General features: G+C 53.2%; 2 protein-coding genes across 3 annotated transcripts; both read left to right on the top strand.

Moving 5' to 3' along the window:
• Positions 1-1025: 1025 nt before the first annotated feature.
• Positions 1026-6626, top strand: LOC136003551 (RNA/RNP complex-1-interacting phosphatase-like). The gene is made up of 9 exons (XM_065659260.1): positions 1026-1114; positions 1305-1380; positions 2395-2526; positions 3109-3232; positions 4205-4265; positions 4585-4631; positions 5336-5411; positions 5658-5786; positions 5996-6626. The coding sequence occupies exons 1-9, from the start codon at positions 1080-1082 to the stop codon at positions 6258-6260; spliced, it is 945 nt and encodes a 314-aa protein (XP_065515332.1). The 5' UTR covers positions 1026-1079; the 3' UTR covers positions 6261-6626.
• A 311-nt stretch (positions 6627-6937) lies between these two features.
• STAMBP (STAM binding protein) lies at positions 6938-21872 on the top strand. 2 transcript variants are annotated; one of them, XM_065659337.1, is made up of 11 exons: positions 6938-6990; positions 9538-9757; positions 14456-14531; positions 15404-15499; positions 16135-16501; positions 17038-17097; positions 17222-17346; positions 18650-18787; positions 20356-20468; positions 21182-21281; positions 21670-21872. In XM_065659337.1, the coding sequence occupies exons 2-11, from the start codon at positions 9543-9545 to the stop codon at positions 21724-21726; spliced, it is 1347 nt and encodes a 448-aa protein (XP_065515409.1). In that variant the 5' UTR covers positions 6938-6990; positions 9538-9542; the 3' UTR covers positions 21727-21872. The 2 variants fall into 2 exon arrangements, with proteins under 2 accessions (XP_065515409.1, XP_065515410.1); XM_065659338.1 differs by lacking the exon at positions 17038-17097.
• The last annotated feature ends 2534 nt before the right edge of the window (positions 21873-24406 follow it).

The raw sequence follows: 24406 nt of genomic DNA on the forward strand, positions 1-24406 counted from the left end.
GGGGCTCCTGCTTGGCCGGTGAGTCGAGCCGGCCCTTCCCCATCACCGGCTGCTGGTGCCTCCCTCTTCCCAGCACTGATGCTAATCCGGTGGTTTTCCTCCCTCTGGAAAAGGGGGATTTCTCCCAGAGTTTTTCCAGGCTGGGCACAGGGAGGTGCTCCCCACCACCCGCTGGGGAATGAGATGCTGTGGGCTGGAAAATCCTGCCCAGGCTTGGCTGAGTCCCTGCCCTGGGATAAAGCTCCCAGGGCCAGGGAAGCGTGGAGTCTGGGGGGTGATGGTGTGTACAGTGCATACGTGTATGTGTATGTATGTATATATGTATGTATATGTATGTGTATATATGTATATGTATGCATATGTATGTATGTATATGTATGTGTATATATGTATATGTATGTATATATGTATGTATATGTATAGGTGTATGCATATGTATGTATATATATGTATGTATATGTATGTGTGTATGCGTATGTATGTGTATATTTGTATGTATGTGTACGTGCATATGTGTCTGCATATGAGAAAGGAGCCCCAGCTGCTCACATTGGTACTGGTGTGCCATTGGTGCTAGTGCCAGTGACGCTGATTCCAGCGGTGCCAGCGATGACGACGCCAGTGAGCGCAGTCACTGACACCGGCACCAGTGATGCCGATCCGGCGATGCCAGCGCTGGCCGTGCTGATGCCGGTACCGGTGCCCGTGACGCTGCCAGCGCCGGTGCCGTTATCCCCTCTCCTCACCGCTACGCGGCGCGCTAGACACGCAAGCTGCCGCGCAGTGGGCGTGCTCACACGGCAGAGGGGGCGTGGCCGAGGGGCTAAGGGCGTGGCCTTCCGTGGTGGGGGCGTGGCCTCATGGCGAAGGGGGCGTGGTCTCTTGTTGGGGGCGTGGCCTCACGGCGAAGGGGAAGCGGTCTTCGTTGGGGGCGTGGCCTCACGGCGAAGGGGGCGTGGTCTCCCTTTGGGGGCGTGGCCTCCGCATGGCTCCACCGCGCTCACAGCGGAAGCGGAAATGACGCTGCCGGGCTCGGTGCGGACGCCGCCGCCGCCGCCGCCGCCGCCGCCGCCGCCGCCATGGGGGGTGGAGGCGCGTCCCGCGTACCGGAGCGGTGAGCACGGAGCCGGGTCCCCCTCGGCCTCCCTCCGGGGTCTTCCCGGTCCCGGGAGCCGCGGCAGGGAAGGGGCCCCCGCGGCCTGTGTGGCTTTGGGAGTCCCCGGGCAAGGAGGTGGGGGGGGCGGCCGCGGGGGCCGGGCCAGGCCGCGGTTGGGCCTTTTAACGTTGGGTGCTGTGGGGTGTAGGTGGACGGACTACATCCCGCTGGGCAGGAGGATACCGGGAACGCGCTTCATCGCCTTCAAGGTGCCCCTGAGGAAGGTGAGTGCGCGTGTGCAGGGTGAAAGTGGCAGTGAGGAGGAGTCGGTGTGGGGAGGTGGCGAAGGAGTCCCTGCCGGAGCAGGGCGCTGGAGCTGGGGGAGCTCTGAGGTGCCTTCAGGCCAGGCCATGCCATGCCATGATTCTGGGTGCCGGCACCGTGCCCTGAGCATTCCCCCTACCAGGAGGTGTGTTAGGGCAGGAGGGATGCTGTGAACACCTCCCGCTGGTGCTGCCAGGAGCCTGGGGGCTGCGTATCCCAAGGAATGCAGTGCCAGAGCCAGGATTCAGGAGCAGGGGTTGGGAGTTGGTCTGTGCTCCCAAGGAACAAGGGATGGGACAAGAGGAACCGGCCTCAAGCTGCACCAGGGCAGGTTTAGATGGAGCTGAGGAACAATTCCTGCCCCAGAGGGTGCTCAGGCATTGGAATAGGCTGCCCAGGGCAGGGCTGCAGGCACCGGCCCTGCGAGGGTTCACACACCGTGGAGACGAGGCCTCAGTGCCATGGGGCAGGGGTGGCCTTGGCAGTGCTGGGAACGGTTGGACTGGATGAGCCTAAAGCTCTTTTCCAATCAAGCTGATTCTGTGGAGGATCCTGCTCTGCTCTGGAGGGGTCTGAGCAGGGCAGGCACTCCTAAAACAAGCACTGATTATTGTCCATGGGGGTTGAGAAGCTCATGGCCAGGAGGGGTGCTGTTTGCTCCCCTCTGTTTGAGCTGAAGCTCTATTTGATGGCTTTCATCAAACAGAAAGTTCACGTTCTGTGAGTGATTTTTCACACTGCAGTGTTCTGCCCCAGGGAAAAGTCTGCTTTGTACCCTCAGCTGAGCAGCCTCAAAGCAGCAAGGGCCTGAGCATGTTCTGGGTTGGCTCAGTGTAACCTGTGTGTCCACCTGGCTTTGAGCCCTTCTCTTCGAAGGGATGATCTTTGGGCTGTTCTGGAGCATTCCTGCTCTTCCCACCGGTCACAGTTCACCTGAGTTTTAATGTCAGCTCTTAAACATTATTTCCCTTTAGAGCTTTGATCAGAACCTTCATCCAGAGGAGAGATTTTCACCCCATGACCTCATTAAGAAAATCAAAGAGCAGAAGGAAGAGCTGGGCCTGATCATTGACCTGACCTACACCACTCGTTACTACAGGCCAGAGGTGAGTCTTAATCCTGCTGCTGAGGACGTGAAGCTCTGTGTAAGCCTTGACATTGCTGATAAGGGGCAAGATGTTTCTTGCGAGAAGATAACTTTAGTGTGAGGCACTCAAATCCTCTGGCAGGGGGGTGAGTTGAGGCCTTGAAGGCCCATTGGGATGGGGTTTTCATCCTCAATCTAGTTCAGGCCTGGAGTCTTTAAACTCTGTTGTGTAGATCCTCTTTGTCCCAATCAGCACAAGTTTTGTGATCCCCTAAACCTGCTTTTGTAGGTTTCTCCTGAGCAAATACCTGCTACAACCACCTTTGCCTTGTGGTATGAAATGTGTGGATAATGGCTTGGAAAAGTGTTCCAGCCTCTGCATGTTCCCTGGGGAGGAAAGGCAAGAGAAATGAAAATGCCAAAAGGCTGCTCTGGAATGCTCGGCCTATGCCCAGGGGATGAAGCAGAAATTTTCTTGCCTAAAACAGTGCTGCTGCTCTGTTGGTCTTAGCTGAAAAGCTGCTTCTGGGTTTATGGTGTGTGCTTATGTGATAAGAATCCTTGTGCTTTCTGTGGAAATCACTGACTGACTTTCTTGTAGGAGCTCCCCGCCTCAGTCTTCTACTCAAAGATCTTGACAATGGGACATCAAATCCCAAACAGGCACACCGTTTATCAGTTCAAATATGTTGTAAAACAGTTTCTGAGGGACAACAGGAACAACAGTAAGTGTGGATTTCCCTTGGGAAGGGCACTGCAGGGCTGGAGGCCAGGGATGTTTTAATCATAGAATCCCAGACTGGTTTGTGTTGAAGGGACCTTAAAGCTCTCCAGCTCCAACCCCTGCCACGGACAGGGACCCCTTCCACTGGAGCAGCTTGCTCCAAGCCCCGTCCAACCTGGCCTTGAGCACTGCCAGGGATGGAGCAGCCACAGCTTCTCTGGGCACCCTGTGCCAGCGCCTCAGCACCCTCCCAGGGAAGAGCTTCTTCCTTATCTCCAACCTAAATCTCCCCTGTTTCAGTCTGAACCCATCACCCCTTGTCCCATCCCTACAGTCCCTGATGAAGAGCCCCTCTCCAGCATCCTTGTAGCCCCTTTCAGACACTGGAAGCTGCTCTGAGGTCTCCACGCAGCTTCTCTTCTCCAGGCTGAACAGCCCCAATGTTCTCAGCCCGTCTTCATATGAGAGTGTGATTCCATCCCTGATCTGGACTTGTTCCAACAGCTCCAAGTGCTTCTTATGCTGAATGAGCAGCATGAATTTCTTTTCCTCTTCTTGGCATGTGAATGTCAAGACAGTAAGTTTGGATTGTTGTGGTGAAGGAATTCCTGCTGGCTCTCTGATAATTTGGCACTGAGTTGAGCTTTAATTGCATTTAAGACTCCATCTCTAGGCTCTCTATAAACACAGATGACTGTTAGTGCTTGGGAAACATGGGATGGCTTTTTGCAGAGCTTTTAAATACATCTTCCGAGCAGTGAGCTGTATGACCATGCAGATAAACTCAGGATTAACTGAGTTCATGAGTTGAATCACTGGCTTTAATTAGATGTAAATATAGTGATGTTGGTGTGTGGTCCCTTGTAGTCATTTATGCTGGTGTCACTGCTGGAGGGTGAAAGCAAACGGGCTTGTTCTGGTGGGATTTTGGAGTAAGGCTGTTTAAGTATAACCTGATTTTGGTGTCTTACAGATAAACTCATAGGAGTTCATTGCACGCATGGCTTGAACAGAACTGGCTACCTGGTTTGTAGGTGAGTCAAACTGGGTTCAGTGGTGGCATTGCCAGCTGCTTGGTGCTCCAGGAGGAAAGAGAGTTGCAGCAATAAGTCAAAGAGTCAAGTGAACCGTGTCATCCCAGACTTGCAAAGGTTTAGAGCTTTTCAGCTTCGAGAAGCTTGTTGTTGGGGTCACTTCTTGGCCCAAATTTCAGAAGCCCAAATGCTGATCCTGCATTCTGGCACAGAAATAGAAGCTCTGAAAGCTTCCCAGTTACTCCTTCTTGTTGTATTAGTTCAAACCTCTCAATGTTTCCATAGCTAATTGTGTAATTAGAGTTTTCTTGCTGTACAGGTACCTGATTGATGTTGAAGGCATGGAGGCAAACACTGCAATTGAGTGTATGTACATGTATGATGTTCTTGTTGGGTGCAGGGTGTTTATTGTGGGCTTATGGGTTTAGATGGTTGGAAGGCCTGGGCTGGCTCCAGGGAAGGAGTTGTGGTTTAGCTCTGTGTGTGTTCCTGTAATGTGGAATGGGAGCTGGATCAGTACTGCAGAGGGGGAGAATCCCCTCCCTGAGCTGCTGCTCACATTCTGGGGGTGCAGCCCAGCACATTGGGGGGGTTCTGGGTTCAAGCTCTCACTGAAGCCAGGTCATGGCGAGCTTCTCCTCACCCAACACCCCAATTCCGTCTCCTGAGGGCTGTCCCATCCAGCCTCCCCCAGCCTGTGTTTGTATTGGATTTCCCCAACCCAGGGGCAGGACCTTGCACTTGGCCTTGTTGATTTCCATGAGGTTTGCACTGCCCCACCTCTACGGCCTTCAGGGTCCCTCTGGCATTAAGTTTATGGCCTGACTGTGGAGCTAAGGCTGGTTGAGGGAACGTGGTGGGCACTGAACAGGGGTTGGATCACTGCAGCTCTGCCCTGTCCCAGGCTGTGGTGTGAAGGGCAGTAACACTGAGTGAAGTCACCCTATGTGACCTAAGCGTGTTAGTGTTGGTTGAAGGGGTTAAAATCCTTCTAAAGGGTTTAAGTCCTCTGCAGCCCCTAAAGCGACATGTACAGAGTGTTGTTGCAACTCAGACGTGTTTCTCTCCAGTGTTCAACAGAGCTCGAGGGCATCCTATAGAGAGAATCAACTATATCCGGCATCTTCAGCAGAGACCTGTAAAAAAGTGAGTCTTTGTGTGTGTATAATCAAGTGTGTGCTCAGGGAGAGCTGGCGTCAAGCATCAGATGCTAAATGTGACTGGTTCCTAGGAAGGGAGATAGGAAGGTGGGGAGCTGGGAGATCTAGGTTGCAAGATCTGCTGCCATTCTCGTTTGGGGAGCAGTGACGCAGAGGGATGGGGGATATAAGTGTAGAAGAGCTCTTTGGATCATTTGTGAGTGGTTTGAACAGTCAAAACGTTCTTTTTAAGGAACTTGGGACTAAACAGATTGGACTCAGACTACTTCAGACAAAAAGCTGCCCCTACCCCAACCAGCAAGAGCCGGACGATCAAACATCGTTCACATCATTCAGACCAGTTCCCCATAGGAGTGCCCAGGTAGGTTTGTGGCTCTTGAATTCCTTTCTCATGTTTAAGGCCCTTAAACTTGGACTTGCACAAGCTATATCTCAGAGAGCACGCAAGAGAGCACTGCCTTGCCAGCTCTGCAGAGATGAGCTTTAAGGTCCCTTCCAACCCAAACCACTCCATGAAAACTTCCCTCACTGTGACTTCTCCTGGTTCTGACTCCTGTATTTTCATTCCAGGAAATCTGGCAGCCCCAAGAAGAGCCATAGGAGAGGTGCCGTGGCGCAGACACCGTACCAGGTGCCAGCACATGAGCTCAGGGCAATGGATCCAAGGCAGCCCCACAGGCCGGCAGTGAGGAACTGTCAGTTCTTGCTCCCCACCAAGGAGCAGAGCAATGGACTGTTCTTCCCCTGTCAGAACCCCCAGTTCTGCCCAGCTCAGGGAATGCAGCCAGCCAGGAGACGCAGGCACCATCACCGGAAACCTGTTGGTACAGCATAGGGAATGTTGTCCTTAAGGAAAGCCCATCCAGTTCTGTTTCTTCATCCTGGAGGGGCTCCAGGATGGGTCTCAGCGCTGGAATGGGTGGCTTTGCTGTAACCTTCACCAGCCATTGGGAGCTGTAGTTGTTCCCAACACAGCTCTTTTAGCTCAGTTTTCATTAATTTTTCTGGTGCTTTTACAAATCCCGCAGGAATCTTGTCTCCTCTGGAATTCCAGAGTCAGAGCTCTGCTCCCTCAGGGAAGAATAAACACAGACACAAATGGACTAATCCTGAAGAAACACCCGCAGGAGCATCCCTTTAACCATCAGCTGAAAGAGTCTTCCTTATTTTTCTCAATACAACAGATTTTATTCCGCCTAAACTCCATTCTTTGGGTTTTTTGTCCTTTTCACCCAATTTCGCTGCAATAAATCCCCACAGTACATAACCCCCGAGCCCCACTTGCAGGGCAGTTATTCCTCCCTGCTTGGGCCGACCCTTGGGCTCTCCCCTGAGCCCTGCGGTGCGCTCCCCCCTCCCCACCGTTTTGGGGTGAAAAAGTGCGTTTTCGGGTTGGGGCGCTGCCCCTTTAAGGTGACGGCGTGGGGAAGCACGCTGTCGTGCGAGCGGGAGCGGGTGGTACCCGGATGTTGCCGCTGCTCCTGATTGGCTGTTAAGAGCGGGGCGGGGCCTCGCTGTTGGCGTCGCGGGCAGAACCCGGAAGCGCTGAGGGGAGGCGGCGGCAGGTCAGGGCCGGGGCCGGGGCCGGGGCCCGGGGCGGCTCAATGGGGCCGGGGGGGGCCGGAACAAGCGGGCTCCGGTTGGGGTTGGCCCCTGAGCCGTTCCCTTCGGGGGGCTCCGGCTGGGGCTGTCCTTGCTGGTAGCAAGGGGGATGTGGGTCGGGCCTCCCCTGGGGTTGTTGTGGGGCGCTGGGGCCCGGGGGGGGGGGGGGCTCCTCCTCTCGGCCCTGCAGGGAAAGGGGTGTGGAGGAGAGCCCTTAAAATGGGGGTGTGGAGGGCTCTGGGGGGGGGGGCGGGGGTGTCATAGAACGGCAGGTTTGGGTTGAAGGGAGCTTAAAGCTCATCCAGTGCCACGGGCAGGGACCCCTTCCACTGGAGCAGCTTGCTCCAAGCCTCTGTGTCCAACCTGGCCTTGAGCACTGCCAGGGATGGGGCAGCCACAGCTTCTCTGGGCACCCTGTGCCAGCGCCTCAGCACCCTCACAGGGAAGAGCTTCTGCCTTATCTCCAACCTGAACTCCCCCTGTTTCAGTCTGAACCCCGTCACCCCTTGTCCCATCCCTACAGTCCCTGATGCCCCTCTCCAGCATCCTTATAGTCCCCTTCAGACCCTGGAAGCTGCTCTGAGGTCTCCATGCAGCTTCTCTTCTCCAGCCTGAACAGCCCCAGTGTTCTCAGCCTGGCTCCATACGGGAGCTGCTCCAGTCCCTGAGCATCCTCGTGGCTTCCTCCTTGCTCCAACAGCTCCATGTCCTTGTGATGTCTTGCTGGCCAATGGTGAGAGGAGGAAGGCTGTAGTTTGGTGGCTGGCAGCTCGGTGGGTGCTTTGGGCACTTTATCTCTTGGGGTGCTGTGGGGATGAAAGGGGGAGCTCTGGATTGAAGGCACCAGGGAGTTACCACATGTGAGTGGTGCTTGTCCTCTCCTGGGGTAGGAGGACTGTGGAACTTGGTTGGGGGGTGACTGAGAGCTCTGCCTTTGGGGAGCAACTAAACCGACCCTTGGCAGAAGCAGCAGTGAGGAGGACAAGCTGAAAGTCACTCTGAGCCACATAAGTAAGTACTTTGGCATGGCTGCTTCTGGCAGGACTGCATCCTACAGCCCTTATTTAGGGCAGGAGGCCTGTTGAGCCCCCTCCAGGATTTGGGCTCAGAAACATGAACCTTCCAGCCTGAACAAGGGACCTGTGCTCCGAAGTAACCCTAGAAGGGCAACTCCTCTGCTGCTCAGGATCCTCAGGTCAGATCCTTAGCTCAGCTCAGGAAATTTCCCTTGTTTAGGAATGAGTCACAGTAAATCACGCTAGGACAAAGGGGAATGGCTTTAACCTGCCAGAGGGGAGACTGAGATGAGCTCTTAGGCAGAAGCTCCTCTTCCCTGTGAGGGTGCTGAGGCGCTGGCACAGGGTGCCCAGAGAAGCTGTGGCTGCCCCATCCCTGGCAGTGCTCAAGGCCAGGTTGGACACAGGGGCTTGGAGCAAGCTGCTGCAGTGGAAGGGGTCCCTGCCCGTGGCAGGGGTTGGAGCTGGATGAGCTTTAAGCCCCCTTTAACCCAAACCATTCTATTCTATGATTCAGTTACGTGCTGTGTGTGGCAGTTGAGTTGCTGGAGGGTTTTTGAGCTGCTGTGGATTCAGCTCTGTGGTTTCACAGGTTGTTTAACCCTTAAGCTGGTTCTGGGGTGGCTTTTCCAGGGGAAAACTGCTTTTAGTGGAGAGGGAAGAGCATTGCTGAGTGTTTGTGGGCTCGCTGCCTCTCAGACAGCCTTGATGCTGCTTCTTCTGCTTCAAGTTCTATGATTCTATGATTCTAAGTTGGTTGACTTGTGCCACAGCTGAGAAGGCTTTGTCAGAGGCAGGCACATGGATCAGGTCAAGGTGCATTCCTGGGGTGTCGGGTGTGCCTCCTGCAGCACGGAGCAGAGAGGGATTGTGACTGTGCCCAGGCAGGAGCAGTTTGGGCTTGAGCTGGTTGGGTGAGGGCAGATCTGCTGAGCAGCACTGTCTTCAGCTCCCTTCTCGTCTCGCTGCTGTGTAAGTGAAACCATGCGCACTGTGAAGCTGGTTCTGCTTGAGGCTGAATGAAAAGCTTTGACCATCTCACCCCAAACCAGTGACCAGAACTAGTTCTGTTGTGCAAAGAGACAAGAGGGAAGGAAGCGCTGCTTTGGGTAGGATTTGGTTGGGTCAGACCCATGTCATCATTACCGTGGCCTGATCTTGAATTTGTGGCTGCTTTTCAGGTTCTCAAGGTAAATATCCAAGCACTGTGCCCAAAAAGAGCTGGGCCTCTCCCAGTTTTCTTCCTCAGGACCTTGCTTGGGCCATGAATTAAATGCTTTTCTGCTGAGGGGGGTGATTTCTATGGAGGAGGGCCAGGTTGAACAGAGCCTTGGGTGACATGGTCTAGTGTGAGGTGCCTCTGCCCATGGCAGGGGGCTTGAACTGGATGATCTTAAGGTCCCTTCCACCTCAACCCATTCTATGATTCTATAAACTGGGTGAGTTACCTGTTTGACACTGGTTTTGACGTGTTTGCCTTCCCTCCCACCACAGCTTTGATGTGTGGGGTTATGCCTGACCACGCTGACATCAGCCTCCCACCTGAGGAGCGAGTGCGACGACTGATCCAGGTGGGAAGTGCTGTGGAAGTGAATGAGGACATCCCACCACGACGCTACTACCGCTCCGGGGTGGAGATCCTCCGCATGGCCACCATTTACTCCGAGGAGGGCAACATGGAGCATGCCTTTATCCTGTACAACAAGTACATCACGTAAGAGCAGCGTTGCTTGGCTTGCAGCAAACCTGTGGTCCATGCAAGGGGTTGTGGGCTTGGTGTTCAGTATTTAGAACGTGTCTAAATGCCATGAGGTCTTGCTGAGCTGGAAGAACTGGGTTCTGTCCAGAGCTCTGCTCCTTTGGAATTCCATTTCCCACAGAGGTGAGGATGCAACTGGTTCCACTGACCAAGTGGTGTTGTAAAGGTGGGAGGCAGAAACCCACAAACACCACTCACCTCTTTGCAGGATGTGTGCGAAAGGTCCTTAGGAAACCAGGCTCATCTTGTGTTCCTCTGCTAGAGAATACACCTGTGAGCAGGAGGGAGGTTTTGTCACTCTAGAGTGGTTATAGATTGGCCTTGATTGTCTCTAGGTTAGCCATGACATCATATGGATTGGCAAGGATCCATGATCAAGGATCTCTGTATCGGGTATCTACCTGGAAAGGGCATAGTCTGGTTGGTGGTTTCTCTAATGAACCAGCTTCAGAGGAGAAACCTGCTTTTACACTGGAATTACTACAGCCTTTTACAGCAGGCTGCGAGTTCCTCCTTCAGGTGCAGGGACCAGTTGTAGATTTAGTTTCACATCTCAGCATATAATCCCCCTTCAGCCATGCACATGTACACCCAAACCCTTCTCAGGAGGGATGCAAGAGAGAGTTCTGGGTCCAAAGAACTTAATCCTAACTAAGTGTTGAGTTTCTTGGCTACTGAGCACCCTTCTAGAAAGCCCTAGATCATATATAAACCCAGCCAGCACCCTGCTTGGTGGTTCAGCTGCCAGGTCTCCAGCTCTAGGGTCTACATTCCATGTAGGCAAGTGCAGAGCTGCATATTCTTGCTGTCACCTCTATAGCTGCCCAGAAACGAGCCATCTTGGGTCTGAAACCCCACTGCTGTGTCTGCCAAGCCGGAGCGTGCACTCTGGTGACGTGGTGTCAGGTCTGGATTGTGTCTGAGCAGCCTGAGTACGAGCAGAGCAAATGTGCTTCTGTAGCTGTGCCTCTTGGTGTCTAAAGGGCTGAAAACTGGGATCCTCATAAAATATCCCAATGACACAGAGCGTCCTGTTCCTGTGGGTTTGTTGGCCAAAAGCCTGGCCTCCTGCTTCCATTCAGTGTGCTGTGGTGTGGTCTCTGCTGTGCCCACCCTACCCACTTACCCAGAATGTGGCTTTTCTCTCTCCCTGCCCCTATGGGCAGGATTCCTGCTCCTTAAATCTAATGCATTTTTCTCTGATTAGCTTTTCTTCCCGCTTTGCACTTCCTGAGCTTTTATGGGCATCACAGGGAGGCTGCACAGGGAGCTGGGGAGTGTAAAGCCCTTGGGAAGGTTTCCAGGCTGGTTACGTAGCTGTGGCCGAAGGAGAAACTCTTTAACTAAACAAATGAACTAAAAGCACCTTCTCTGGTTCATTAGGACACTGATAGGTGCTGGTGTGTTCTTCCCTCAAATACTTGTGGCATTTATGTTTGCCTGGCTGCCAGGAAGGGGAAAACCTTCCCTGGGTGTGATATCTCCAGTGATGATGCTCCCCCGACTTCTCCAAAGATAGGAACTTGATGTCATCATCTCATTTCTTTAAAGGAAGATGTGAAGCTGTAGCTGAGGAGATACAGGAGTTTCTAGATGTCCTTTTCCAAGGCGGATGATCCAGAAGGCAAGAGTGGGGTGCTAGTGGTTGGAGTCTCTCACAGGACTTGCTCTGCTCTCTGCTTTCTAGAAATGGGACCTGAATTCCTTCCCCAGGGCTTCACCCCACGTGTGCAGTCAGTGCTGTGTTGTCCTTCCTCAGAGCCCAGCTGCCTGTTGGAGTGTATGGCAGCTTCCCCCATCAGGCTGTGCCTTTGACAAGGGGAGGACTCCAGCTCTGGGAAGTACATGAGAGCCTCTTGGCTTTGAGGGGATCCTGTGTGGGTCATTTTGGCTGCACAGCACCTATCTTTCCCATACAGAAATGAAGCTTATTGCCCAGCCCTCATAGGAGGCAGGAGGGCAGCACAGCTATCTGCTCTCATGAGACCTGAATTAGAGCACTGTGTGCAGTTCTGGTGTCCTCAGCATCATAAAGACATGGAGCTGTTGGAGGAAGTGCAGAGGAGGCCACAAGGATGCTCAGGGAGTGGAGCACCTCCTCTATGGAGCCAGGCTGAGAACACTGGGGCTGTTCAGCCTGGAGAAGAGAAGCTGCGTGGAGACCTCAGAGCAGCTTCCAGTGTCTGAAGGGGGCTACAACGATGCTGGGGAGGGGCTCTTCATCAGGGACTGTAGGGACAGGACAAGGGGTGATGGGTTCAGACTGAAACAGGGGGAGTTCAGGTTGGAGATAAGGCAGAAGCTCTTCCCTGTGAGGGTGCTGAGGCGCTGGCTCAGGGTGCCCAGAGAAGCTGTGGTTGCCCCATCCCTGGCAGTGTTCAAGGCCAGGTTGGATGGGGCTTGGAGCAAGCTGCTACAGTGGAAGGTGTCCCTGCCTGTGACAGGGGGTTGGAACTGGGTGAGCTTTAAAGGTCCTTTCCAACCCAAACCATTCCATGATTCTATTTCTTAAGACTAACCAGACTGGACTTTTAACATGTGTCTTGTAAGACATCTGCTTGCTTGTCTTCTTGAACAGCTTCTGTATTGATCTGAGTGGATGTCTTCGTTACATCCCCATCAGGCACACTAGATTTGATTTTGCTGGAGCCAGATAAGAAAGAAAGCAGACAGACATGTATTTTCCGTGGTGTTTGGGTTCCTGCTTTGCTGTGTGGCTGTGAGCTGCCAGGGTTGGAGCTGGGGGTTTGTGTGGGGTGTTTGAAGGCACTCGAGGGACGTGGTTTGGCACGTGTGCCACAGCGCTGTGTATAAATAGCCTGTGATGTGGCTGCTCAGTGCCAAACAGCTGCTGCTTGGGGTGGACTTGGGAGCAGGAGGAGCGTTGAATAAGCTCGAAACTCCTGGTTCCAGTGTTGCCAGGCCTTGCTGGGATGTCAATAGGAAACATGAACAGTTCCTGCCCTTCATCTGCCTCCATCCCCAGCCTGCCACTGCCTTGTCTTGTCCCAGAGATTTCCTCTGGCAGCCTGAGTCCCCTCTCATCCTGCTGCCTGCTTTTCCCCCTTCCTGACATGTGAAACCCCAGCTGTCTCCGCTGGTTTTTCCATCTTCTCCAGGCCAGCATCTGCTCTTAATCCTTTTTAATTAATGCCTTCCATTTTAATCAGCTCTCTGCTGGCAATGAGCACTGCCTTGTTTTGTCTCCTCGGCACAGTGACCTACTTCATGAGCAACCACTAGCTGGGAGCAGGGACCTCGCTGTGTGTTTCAGATGGAGAGGGAGCTTCTCTGTGGCTCCAGGCTGTGACGTGGTTATGCTGATCCCGTGGCCTCTGGCAAGAGCATCCTCACCCTCTCCGTGGCAACCAGGAGCATTTGGGGTTGCAAAAAGTCTTTCTGTTTCCCAGAGGACTGAGGTTTGAAGCAGCTGGGTTTATTTACTGCACACACACAGGCTTCTCAGCGTGAGGAGTGTTCTCACTCTGTCCCCTCTGAGTTCTTCCTGCTTGGTTTGTTTGTGCTGCTCCCTGGGGTACAGTCTCGTCCTCAGTACCCTTATTCCTTGTGCCTAAAGGATCTGGAGAGCATCCTTCTTCAGATGCTGAAGTGGTATAAGAGAGCCACAGAGGAGGGCAGGGATTTAGCCTTATGGCCACAGGCTTTTGTGGACTCAGAGCAAGCACAGTTCCACTAGCAGGAGACAAGGGCTCAGCTGAGCTCACCTTGAGCATGCTGTCAACTTGTGCACAGCTGGGGACTTGATAACAGAGAGAACTCAGGGATGCCTCAAGCCTGGGGAGCCTCACAGAGATGAACCAGAGTGAATTGTCCTGTGTTTGGAGGCTGCTTTCCTTGTTCTAGTGCTTGCAGGACTCTTTTTCTGCCTCTTCACTGCAGAGCTCACTGGAAGGGGAACATTATCCCATTTGTAAAGAAGTTGAAGCTTAACCTGTTCATAGTCACAGGGAGTGGAACTGGATGAGCTTTGAGGTTCCAACCCAACCCAGTCTGTGATTCTATGAAGTCTCCACAGAAGCAGCTCGGCTGCTTGAAACACTGCCCTGACCTTTGGGAATGGTTGAGGACACAGAGCCAAAAGGCTGCTGATGCAGAAGCTGGGGATATGAACGGGCTTTTAGCTTTCCTGCAAGTTTTCTCTTTTCAAGGTCTGAGCTGATTTCCCCATCTCTGGCACAAAGTGTTCCTTTGTACAGAAGGACCATGTGAGCACTGAGTCAGCTGAATCCTTGAGCTTCTGTGTGATCCCCTTGGATGCTCACAGAGGTGTAGGCAGGTGCCCAAGCACCTGCCCGACTCTCTGCCAGAGTCCTTGGTGGTTTAGACCAGTGTATTGTTTCTGTTCAAAACAAATGCATTTATCCCTGAGGATCATCTCCAAAGTCCAGGTGTGAGGTGCTCCCCTGGGATTCAGTGAGATCTGTGTGCCTGAAGCGCTCAGGAGGCTGCTACATGATGGCCTCCTGCAGAAAGAAGGTGACTGTCCTGATTGTGGGGAGCACAGGGCCCAGGGAGGGGGCAGAGCAAGGGGACAGTGCTAGAGGGGAACGATCCATGACGCCAAAATGCCACTTAGTGTCTTGTCTTTGTCCCTTTCTGCTCTGAGATGCAGTTTCTCTCTTGTATTTACAGGCTCTTCATCGAGAAGCTGCCACAGCACCGTGATTACAAAACTGCTGTCATACCTGAGAAGAGGGAGACAGTGAAAGTGAGTAGTAACATGGCCAAGATTTTAATGCTGTTGTTGAAAATCTTTTGGGGTTATCAACCCCATGGGGCTTTCATGGCCCTGGGATGAGTGAGCCCCACAAACACTGGGAAGCAATATCTGAAGGGAGCCAACAAAGATGCTGGAGAGGGGCTCTTCATCAGGGACTGTAGGGATAGGACAAGGGGTGATGGGTTCAAACTGAAACAGGGGGAGTTCAGGTTAGATATAAGGCAGAATTTCTTCCCTGTGAGGGTGCTGAGGCGCTGGCACAGGGTGTCCTGAGAAGCTGCGGCTCCCCCATCCCTGGCAGTGTTCAAGGCCAGGTTGGACAGAGCCTTGGTCTAGTGTGAAGCATCCCTGGCCATGGCAGAGGGTTGGAACTGGAAGAGCTTTAAGGTCCTTTCCAACCCAAACCATTCCATGATTCTGGGCTGTGGTTGCCCACTTCGCTTGCTGCTGAGCACTAGGATGTCTTTTCATTCCTGTTAAACTCCTTGCATTTCAAAGACCACATGGCTTTTCCATGCATGGTGGCTGGATGCTCAGCGTGGTGGTGCTCAAGGGATTTGCCACAGGATTCTTGGACACAAGAGGCTACTGCTCCTCTCTTCCACATTGAGCAGAAGAGCAAAGGACAATGCTGCCTAAGCTCTTGTTCAGTGTTGTTGGCGTTGCTGTTTGTGTCACCCAGCTACAACCTGTCTGCAAGCCTGTCCACATGTGGTGGTGGAACTGCTCAGCCCTTCCTGCCTCCTGGATGGTTTATAACCTCTGGGTGCTGCCTGTCCATCGATTCTTGCATCTCTTCAGGTCCTGTTTTCCTTGCCGTGGGGCTATCACCCTCTCCTGACTGTGTTTCCTCCCTTCAGAAACTGAAAGAAGTAGCCTTCCCCCGAGCTGAAGAGCTCAAGAAGGAGCTGTTAAAGAGGTACGCCAAGGACTATGCTAAGTACAAGGAGCAGAAGGTGAGTGACAGGAGACTGGAGGCCTGTGCTCCCCAGAAGACCCTCAGCCACAAAGGGTCTGGAACACAGCTGGTCTCCAGGGCTCCCTGGGTGTTCTGGAATGTGATGCCTGAGTAACCCTGGCCTGCAGGGTCTAACCTCATCACTGCAGCACAGGGTTGTTGTGATCATGTCTCTGCTGCTGGTATGTGAGTGAATCTGACATAGGCCCCTCTGCATCTTTGTGCATCCTGGAGGCAGTGTTGGTTGGGGTTTTGCCCTCTTTGTCACAACATGAGGTTTAGGTCTCATGGTACTCAGCAGGTAACAGCACAAACAAGGATCTAGGGTTGTGTGGGCAAAGTAGAAAACTGCAGTTTTGCTGCAGACAAGTGCAATTTTAGAGATGGGATAGAGGGAAATCAACCTGGAATTCCATTTCTGTGGAATAAGGAGGGTAAGACAGCAGTTTTACTGCCCTGGTCTGGCTGGCTCTCCTGATGGAGGTGTGGATCTCTGTTATAAGCTGAAGCTTCCTTGCAGGAAGTGCTCTTTGCTGGTTACCTTTTGAAACCCCTTGGGATTACTGAGGGTCTGCAGTGTGGAGGGCTCATGTTCCCCTGCCTGCTGATATCCCATGGTGTTTCCCCTTGCAGAAAGCGGAGGAAGAGGCATTTGCACGCAATTTGGCTTTGCAGCAGCAGCTGGAGGAGGAGCGGAATCGGGTGGCCCTGATGAAGCAGCAGCAGGCAGAGCAAGAGCAGTTCCATGTCTTTGAGGAGATGATCCGACAACAGGAGCTGGAGAAGGAGCGCCTGAGGATAGTGCAGGAATTTGGACAGCCAGAACCAAGTCCCGTGGCTCTGGATGGGCCCCTCATCCCTGGCATGGAAAAGCCCCCAACTGATTCAATCCCAGTCTCTCCGGTTCATCGTGCAAGTCCATCAGCGGGGACTGTCTCATCCAAACCTCCTGTTGTGGACAGGTCTTTGAAACCCAGTGCTTTGGGAAGCACAGAAAACAGTTAGTACCCCTCAGTGCACCCTTTCTCTCTTGCTGGGCTCAGCCACACAGCCAAGGAGCTGATTTGTTGGGAGGCTCTTGGAAGTATCTGATTGTGATTCCATCCCATCGGGGGGGTTTGGCTTTCCAAGTCACTGGATGTTGTCTCTGTTGTCCTGTAAAGGTTTGTAGGGCTGGGGAGAAGTATTTCCTCTTGGGAATTACCCCCACCATGCATCTCCAGCCCAATCTCTCTGCTGATCTAGAGGCTACAGCCTGTTTGGCTTTCCTAGATCCAAATGTTGGAGGTTGGGGTTGAGTTCTTGGCTAAGGCTGACTGAATCCTCCTCCTCACCAAACCCTCTTTAGCTAAATATGGCTCCAAAATACTGATTCAGACACTTCTAAATGAGTAGTTCTTGACCAGTGACACATCTTATTTAAATGACATTCTGTAACGGGGGGGGGGGGTGTTCATTGTTATTAACAGAATACTGGGGGTTTAACACATTGCTAAAGGTGTTTCTCTATGTTCCTTTACCTTGTTCTGAAAGAAGTAGTGACTGCCCTTACGAAGCATCTCGGTGACTTCCGTGCCTGTGACTGCCATTGTGAGGGTAACCATTAGAGCAGTTCATGTTTTTAGGATGATTTTTCTCCACCTAATCCCTTCAGGTACTGACCTAAAGGCCCATTTCTGCAGTATCGCTGACTGGCATTGTGCTCCCATTCTCCCCACAGATGCAGGTATGAGTATCCTTCGCCAGGTCATTGTCCCTAGGGAGCTGTGTCAGAAATTCCTCCAGCTGGCTGATGCCAACACGGTCCGGGGTGTGGAGACGTGTGGGATCCTCTGTGGTAAGCTGGTAAGGTGCTAATCCTGATTAAGACCCTTCAAGTGGCACAGGGACATTTTGTCAAGGTGCAGTAGCTTTGGAAGTGGCTGGAGGACCCTCATTCTTGCCACAGAAGGCTATAGTGCAGTTTAGCTGATGACTGGGCTTCCATGTGAGTGTTAGGGATAGAATCATAGAATGGGTTGGGTTGGAAAAGATGAAAGACATCTGCTCGAGGGATGATCATCTAGTTGGTTGGAACTGGATGATCTTAAGATCCTTTCCAACCCAAACCATTCTATGATTCTAGTTCCAGCCCTCCCCATCATCCTCGTAGCCCCCTTCAGACACTGGAAGCTGCTCTGAGGTCTCCATGCAGCCTTCTCTTCTCCAGGCTGAACAGCCCCAAAGTTCTCAGCCTGGCGCCATAGTGGAGGTGCTCCAGCCCCTGAGCATCCTTGTGGCCTCTTCTCCTTGTCCTTCTGATATTGAGGACACCAGAACTGCACACAGTGCTGCAAATGGGGTCTTATGAGAACAGAGGGGCAGAGCTGGTCATGCTAGAGGATGATCTGCCTCTTCTTTCCCTCCCTTTTTACGTTAGGATTTCCTTATACTGAGTGAGGTGCCAGCTGCCAAGTCCCCATGGGTATTCAGTTTCTTCTCTCCTGCCTCGAGCACTCCCATGTTGCCAGTAACAGGCAGCTCTGGTCATTTGTCCTTTTGGTACCGGCAGGACTGAGGTGGTCCAGCTGTGAACTAGGACCCCCACCAAGACAAGGCTGTGCAAACACTCTCTGGAGACAGTTAGTTCTCCCCCAAAGAGTGTTTGTATGCCCAGGTTCCTCATGGCAGCTCCATCCTGTCTCCCTGAGTCCCTTGGGGCTGCTTTGCTTGCAGAAGTGTGCTTTGAGATGAAGTTGTTTGATGTGACAACTTTCTGCAATGGGGCTGCTTCCAGACTCTTGATGATTGTTTAATTATGAGGCATCATCTCCTGGTGAGTGCAGAGATTCACTCAGTGGGTGTCCAGGGCTTCTCTGAGCTCTTGTGGGTGCTCTGCACAGCAGGGGAAATTAAATAGAAAGCCATGTGGCATGCTCAGGCTCAGAAAACCCTGTGACTCCTTTGTCAGTAACTTGCAGTTACCATTTCTATGACCCATAACTGGATGGTGAATGCATCCATGGGCTTGTTTCCAGGCCTGCTGTTCCCCTGGCCAGGCCCCTGAGTGCTGAATGCAGAAGGACCATGTTCCAAAGCTTAGGAAATTACCCTTGTTTCCTGCTTGGGGGTGTCTGGTGGGTAACAGCCTCCCTGTGCTGCCTTGCAGATGAGGAATGAGTTCACCATAACCCACGTCATCGTTCCGAAGCAACACGGGGGCCCCGATTACTGTAACACAGAGAATGAAGAGGAGCTCTTCATGATCCAGGATCAACACAGCCTTGTTACACTGGGCTGGATCCATGTGAGTCTCTGGTTCCTGTTTCACTTCCCAACTGGCCTTAAATTCAGGCAGGAGAGAAAGGGATGCATGGAACAGGGCTGGTGGAGGAGAGTTTACTGGAGGAGATCATAGAATCACACAATGGTTTGGGTTGGAAAGGATCTTAAGATCATCCAGTTCCAACCCCCTGCCATGGGCAGGGACACCTCACACTAGACCATATCACCCAAGTCCCATCCAACCTGGCCTTGAACATCACACCTCTGAGCACCCTGTGCCAGCGCCTCAGCATCCTCACAGGGAAGAGCTTCTGCCTTATCTCCAGCCTGATCTTCCCATGTTTCAGTTTGAACCCATCACCCCTTGTCCTATCGCTAAAGTCCCTGATGAAGAGCCCCTCTCCAGCATCCTTGTCTCTTCAGACCCTGGAAGCTGCTCTGAGGTCTCCACACAGCTTCTCTTCTCCAGGCTGAACAGCCCCAATGTTCTCAGCCTCTCTCCATAGAGGATGTGCTGCAGCCCCTGATCATTCTGTGGCCTTCTCTGCACTTGCTTCCACAGCTTGGCATGCAGATGGCAGCATCCTCTGGTTGAATTTCTCCTTCTGGTGCCATCCCAGTCACTACTAACACTGCTGGAGATACCCAGGCCTGTGTTAAGTTTGGGTCCCTTCCTAAAGCATCAAGCCCTTTGAAGTGGGACACATGAAGCTCATGTTTTATCCAGCTAAAAGCTGATTCCAGGGGAGTCCCTGACTGTTGGGGTACCCCGAGCTCCTGTTCTCAGCACAGGGCCTCTCCCATGCTGCATCCCTGTAGCAACGCTGCTTTTCCCAGGGAACTGTGTGCTGCTCTGCCCTGGGATGTGCCAGCTCCAGATTCCTCCGCTGGCTCCAGCAGTGCCCTGTTCTCTGTCCCTATGGAGCCTTTGGCAGTCAGATCTGTGCCAAGCAAAATGTTTGGTGCTGCTGAGTAATCTCTCGAAAGCAGCAGCTGCCTCGAGGGCTTCGACAAGTAAATGCCTGCTGCAGAGTGCCTGATACGTGCAGGGTGGCTGCTGTGGGATTGACTCTTCAGTGACAGCTCCGTGACATTCAGGGACCCTCAAGGGTTCCTTGGACCTTTCCGCTGGTCTTGGCAACAAAAACAACCCCTAACAGACAAACCAAGACCTTTAGGCTGTGTCCCTACCGGCCCCTGTCCAAAGCCCCCTTCCACAGGTGAGCATCCATTGCCCAGATACAACCGCCCCAAAACCAGCTCAGAAGAGGCATGCAGAGGTTGTCTCTGCAGCCCTTGGCCATCTTGGTGGAAGTGGCTTCTTGAAGGGCTTTGGCAGCGTGGTACCTTAAAGCGTTGTGCCTCGAAGTGTGACTTCCTGTGGGATATGGCCAGAGATGTGGAACTCCTCCTGTATTCTGAATGGAGAAAGAGGCGATGTTTTGGGACAATCCAAACCCATTTCAGTGTGTATGTGTGTTCTCTGTGCAATCCAAGGAGCTGTGTTGCTTCTCATGTTAGACACGGTCCCTTTGGACCCGCTCTCCACCCCTGCCTTAACTTCCTCTCTTATGTTGTTCTATGTTGCAGACTCACCCCACACAGACAGCCTTCCTCTCCAGCGTCGACCTGCACACACACTGCTCCTACCAGATGATGTTGCCAGAGTCTATTGCTATCGTGTGTTCTCCAAAATACCAGGAGTAAGTAAGGATGTGGGTAGGGAAGGCCTTTCCCTCTGCCTATGCCGACCAACCAAAAGGAGGCATTGGAGGGGTCTTTACCACAGCCCTTCCTCTATCGGATTCCTGGTGTGGGAATAAAGCATCAAGTCATCAAATGTGGCTGGAAGAGCATGTGTGAGTTGACAGCTCTTCTGAGCTGGTTTTGGGGCGGTTGTATCTGGGCAATGGATGCTCACCTGTGGAAGGGGGCTTTGGACAGGGGCCTATAGGGACAGGCCAAGGGGAATGGCCTTAACCTGCCCGAGGGGAGACTGAAATGAGTTCTTAGGCAGAAGCTCTTCCCTGTGAGGGTGCTGAGGCGCTGGCACAGGGTGTCCAGAGAAGCTGTGGCTGCCCCATCCCTGGCAGTGCTCAAGGCCAGGTTGGACACAGGGGCTTGGAGCAAGCTGCTCCAGTGGAAGGGGTCCCTGCCCGTGGCAGGGGTTGGAGCTGGATGAGCTTTAAGCTCCCTTCCAACACAAACCATGCTGTGACTCTGGATTCTATGAAAGGAGACTGGTCTGCAGCTGCAGGGCTGTGGAGAGGAGGTTCTGGGCACGTGGGTGTCCTGCAGCATCCTTCTCCCCTCTCACTTGAGATGAGCAGGCTCAGGCGTGCTCCTTTAGACCCAGCAGAGGGGCTTCTCTTTGCAGAGGCTTGAGCCACACAGAGCTTGTGTTTATTTGCTCTAGGACGGGGTTTTTCAAGCTGACAGAGCATGGCCTGGACGAGATCTCTTCCTGCCGGCAGAAAGGATTCCACCCGCACTCCAAAGAGCCCCCTCTCTTCACTGTAAGTGACCCCATGAGGCAGCGGGGCCTGCAGGACCACGAGTTGAATTGGTGCCTGTGTCTGTGCTGGGCTGTGACCCAGGACGGGAGGGTCAGCCTGGCAGGGGCTTGGCTCTTCTAGATTTGAGGTGCAGAAGCTTTCACTCTTTGTTAGTGCGTGTTGGTGCAATGCAGAGCAGAAACAGGTCGAGGAGGTGGCAAAAGGCTTGGGATGTGTATTTGTGTCTTGCTATGGTCCCTGTGGAAGTGGGCAGGGCACTGGTTCCTGGTCCGTGAGGGCTGTCCTGTGAAGTACCCTGGGTGCAGGTTGTGTCAGGAGGTAGAGGAGGCTCACCTGAGCTGGGTAACATCTGGATAACCCCCTGTCCCCTCTTTCTCTTCTCTTCCAGACCTGCAATCACGTGTCAGTAGTCGAGAGAGATGTAGTCCTGATGGATCTCCGATAGGCCTCTTGCCTTAAGCATATATAGAAAAGCATTACCCAATTTCTAAGCCTAGGGAATTGGTTTTGTCTCCTGTAGCAGATGATTTCCACCGTGTAGTGATCCTTCCCCTTCCTCCCCCAATAAACGCGGTGAAATCGGTGCCCTGACCTCAGTGGGAGCATGTGAAACCTCAGTGCCTGGCATCGGACTGGTGAAGTGGTGCTGAGGTTCAGTGTGTGGGGAGAAGCTAACTGGGAATTCAGAGATGGGAACTAACACTGAAGCAATTGTTTAATACTCTAGTCTGTGGCTTAAATAGCTTCTGGGGAGGGGATTCCTCATGATTTGCTGCAAACGTGAGCTGGGGCAACCTCTTCCAAGTGCTTTCCAAAGTGGGACTTGCCCAGATTAACCCATGCTAAACCCGTGTTTTGCCTCTCTGGGTTGCTGTGGTCCCAGTGCAGCTGGCTGGAGTTGGTAAGTCTTTGCTATAGTTTAAACCTTCCTAACCCCTCTTACCCCATGCCTGAGCTTATCACTGCTGAGCCAGAGCATGCCCTGCTTGCTGGTACTCAGGTCTTTGCCTAGTGAGGTAGGAAGGGGCCTAAACTCCTTTGGGAACCCCTGTTTCGGGGAGAAGGTGCTTTGATGCACAAGCTGCTTCACTGCAGCGGTGCTGAGGGGGGTCTGGTTATTTTATTCCTTTTCCTGCATGAGGGATTTGCTCCAGGCCTTGGGCTTCCTGATGAGGGCTCAGGTTCAGCTCAGTGCTGGTGTTACCATGATGAAGCTCTTCAGTCTCTTACTGTCCTGTGAAGGCTCTGCAAGGCCACCACGCCTCTGAGGTGGGATTCCAGCAGCTTTTACCACTTGGATCCTCCAAGATCATCATGGCCAATGGTCCCTACACTTCTCAACGCAGTGTGAAGTCTGTCCTTGCCAAAACCAGCGCTCCGTGACATCGCCGTGATGCGGTACCAGCCGGGGACCTCCCAGTTCCTTTGGTGGGATTCCAGGCTTCCCAGCCTGTCCATGCTGAGCCTCCACCCTCGCTGAAAGGGAAGCAGCAGCACTGAAAGGTGGAAGGCATCTGGCCTCAAAGGGCTGAGCATGATCCGCATCATCTCCACATCCTCTGGCAGGATGCTCTGATGATCAGCACATGGCCGTGTGGGGAGGAGGAAGAGGCTGGAGTTGCCTTCCCACCTGGCACGCATACATACGTGTTCTGTATGTCACATCCTTGTACTTCCGCATCCCAAATCGTTTGGTGTGCAGTTTAACACAGATGGATTGTATTATCCTGGCTGGGTTTCTTTTGCCACTTGGGTTTCTTTGAGCTAACTCAGTGGGGCTGGTGTGCCTGAGAGCAGGAGGGAACCCGTTCCTTAAGAGGGGTGTTTATGTGCAGCAGCCACCTCCTGCGTGACAAAGTGCAGTTGGCTTTGGGAAGCAGGAGGACTTCAGGACGTCTGTGGGAGCTTTCAGCCCTGATTTATTTAAACCACGCTCAGGGGGGTGTGTTGCAGCCTCAGTGTAGGACATTCCTTCATCCATGAGGTTCAACAAGGCACAAGGCCGGGTCCTGCACTTGGGTCACAAGAACCCCATGGAATGCTCCAGGCTTGGGGAATTGTGGCTGGAAACTGCTTATGGGAAAGGAGCTGGGGGTGCTGATGGATGGAGCTGAGCATGAGCAGCTTGTGCCCAGGCAGCCCCCAGCATCCTGGCCTGGAGCAGCCGCGGTGCGGCAGCAGGGCCAGGGCAGGGATTGTGCCCCTGCACCGGGCACTGGGGAGGCCGCACCTCGAACCCTGTGCTCAGCTCTGAGCCCCTCAGTGCAAGAGAGACATTGAGGGGCTGGAGCGGGGCCAGAGAAGGGAATGGAGCTGGTGCAGGGCCTGGAGCACAGCGGTGATGGGGAACGGCTGGGGGGTTCAGATGGAGAAGGGAAGGCTCTAACAGGGGTCAGTGGTGGCCGTGGCAGTGCTGGGGAAGGGTTGGACTTGATGAGCTCAAAGCTCTTTTCCAACCTGGTTGATTCCATACAGGATGGAGGCTCTGCTCTTCACCCCCATAGCAGCAGGGGGTGAATCCCATCCGGCAAAGCAACAATTCCTTCTAATTGGTGGTGAATTTATCTCAGCTCCTCATTCCTGAAGGGCTGAGGCTTGAGCTGACCCCAGCATTGAGCAGAGGGGAGCTGATGCCAGGTCTCTGCTTTCCCTCATCAGCCTTCCCATTGACTGACAAAGCATGTTCCTGTGTTCCTCACGTCAGGAGCCAGCTCCTGCCTTTTGAATCACATTTGATCACTTAAAGCCACTGAGTCATCCAGTTACGGGTCAGGGTGAGCGCTGCTCCCTGTGTCCCACTAACCTGTCCCATCTCCGGCTGCTCCAGGTGTGATGGAGACACCTTAAAACAGGCTTGAAGTTGGTAGGAACAGCCCTAACAGCAACCACCCATTGCAGGAAGGGTTTATTCCCAAGTTCTATGTGCTGCAGCCGGGGAATGATGCTTATCTGCGCCTCAGGGGTGGGAACAGACCCAAATCCCTGCTCCAGCTCCCAGCGCTGGTTTGTCCATCCCAGGCAGCAGCCGGAGAGGTTTAAAGCGTGAACATTTCCCTTATAGGGAGGTGCTGAGGGCCGGGAGTATTGAAATCCCACACAAAGCAGGGATTGCCCCCTCCTTTATC

Source organism: Lathamus discolor, chromosome 22, assembly GCF_037157495.1.
Source record: "Lathamus discolor isolate bLatDis1 chromosome 22, bLatDis1.hap1, whole genome shotgun sequence".
Classification (NCBI taxonomy): Eukaryota; Metazoa; Chordata; class Aves; order Psittaciformes; family Psittacidae; genus Lathamus; species Lathamus discolor.

Bases quoted from the DNA above. Each gene is read 5' to 3' on its own strand.
- LOC136003551 (XM_065659260.1), top strand. From the start codon at position 1,080: ATGGGGGGTGGAGGCGCGTCCCGCGTACCGGAGCG. The intron at 1,115-1,304 runs GTGAGCACGGAG...TGTGGGGTGTAG, and splicing joins GCGTCCCGCGTACCGGAGCG to GTGGACGGACTACATCCCGC. The intron at 4,266-4,584 runs GTGAGTCAAACT...CTTGCTGTACAG, and splicing joins ACTGGCTACCTGGTTTGTAG to GTACCTGATTGATGTTGAAG.
- STAMBP (XM_065659337.1), top strand. From the start codon at position 9,543: ATGTGTGGGGTTATGCCTGACCACGCTGACATCAGCCTCCCACCTGAG. The intron at 14,532-15,403 runs GTGAGTAGTAAC...TCCTCCCTTCAG, and splicing joins AGAAGAGGGAGACAGTGAAA to AAACTGAAAGAAGTAGCCTT. The intron at 17,347-18,649 runs GTAAGGTGCTAA...GCTGCCTTGCAG, and splicing joins GGATCCTCTGTGGTAAGCTG to ATGAGGAATGAGTTCACCAT.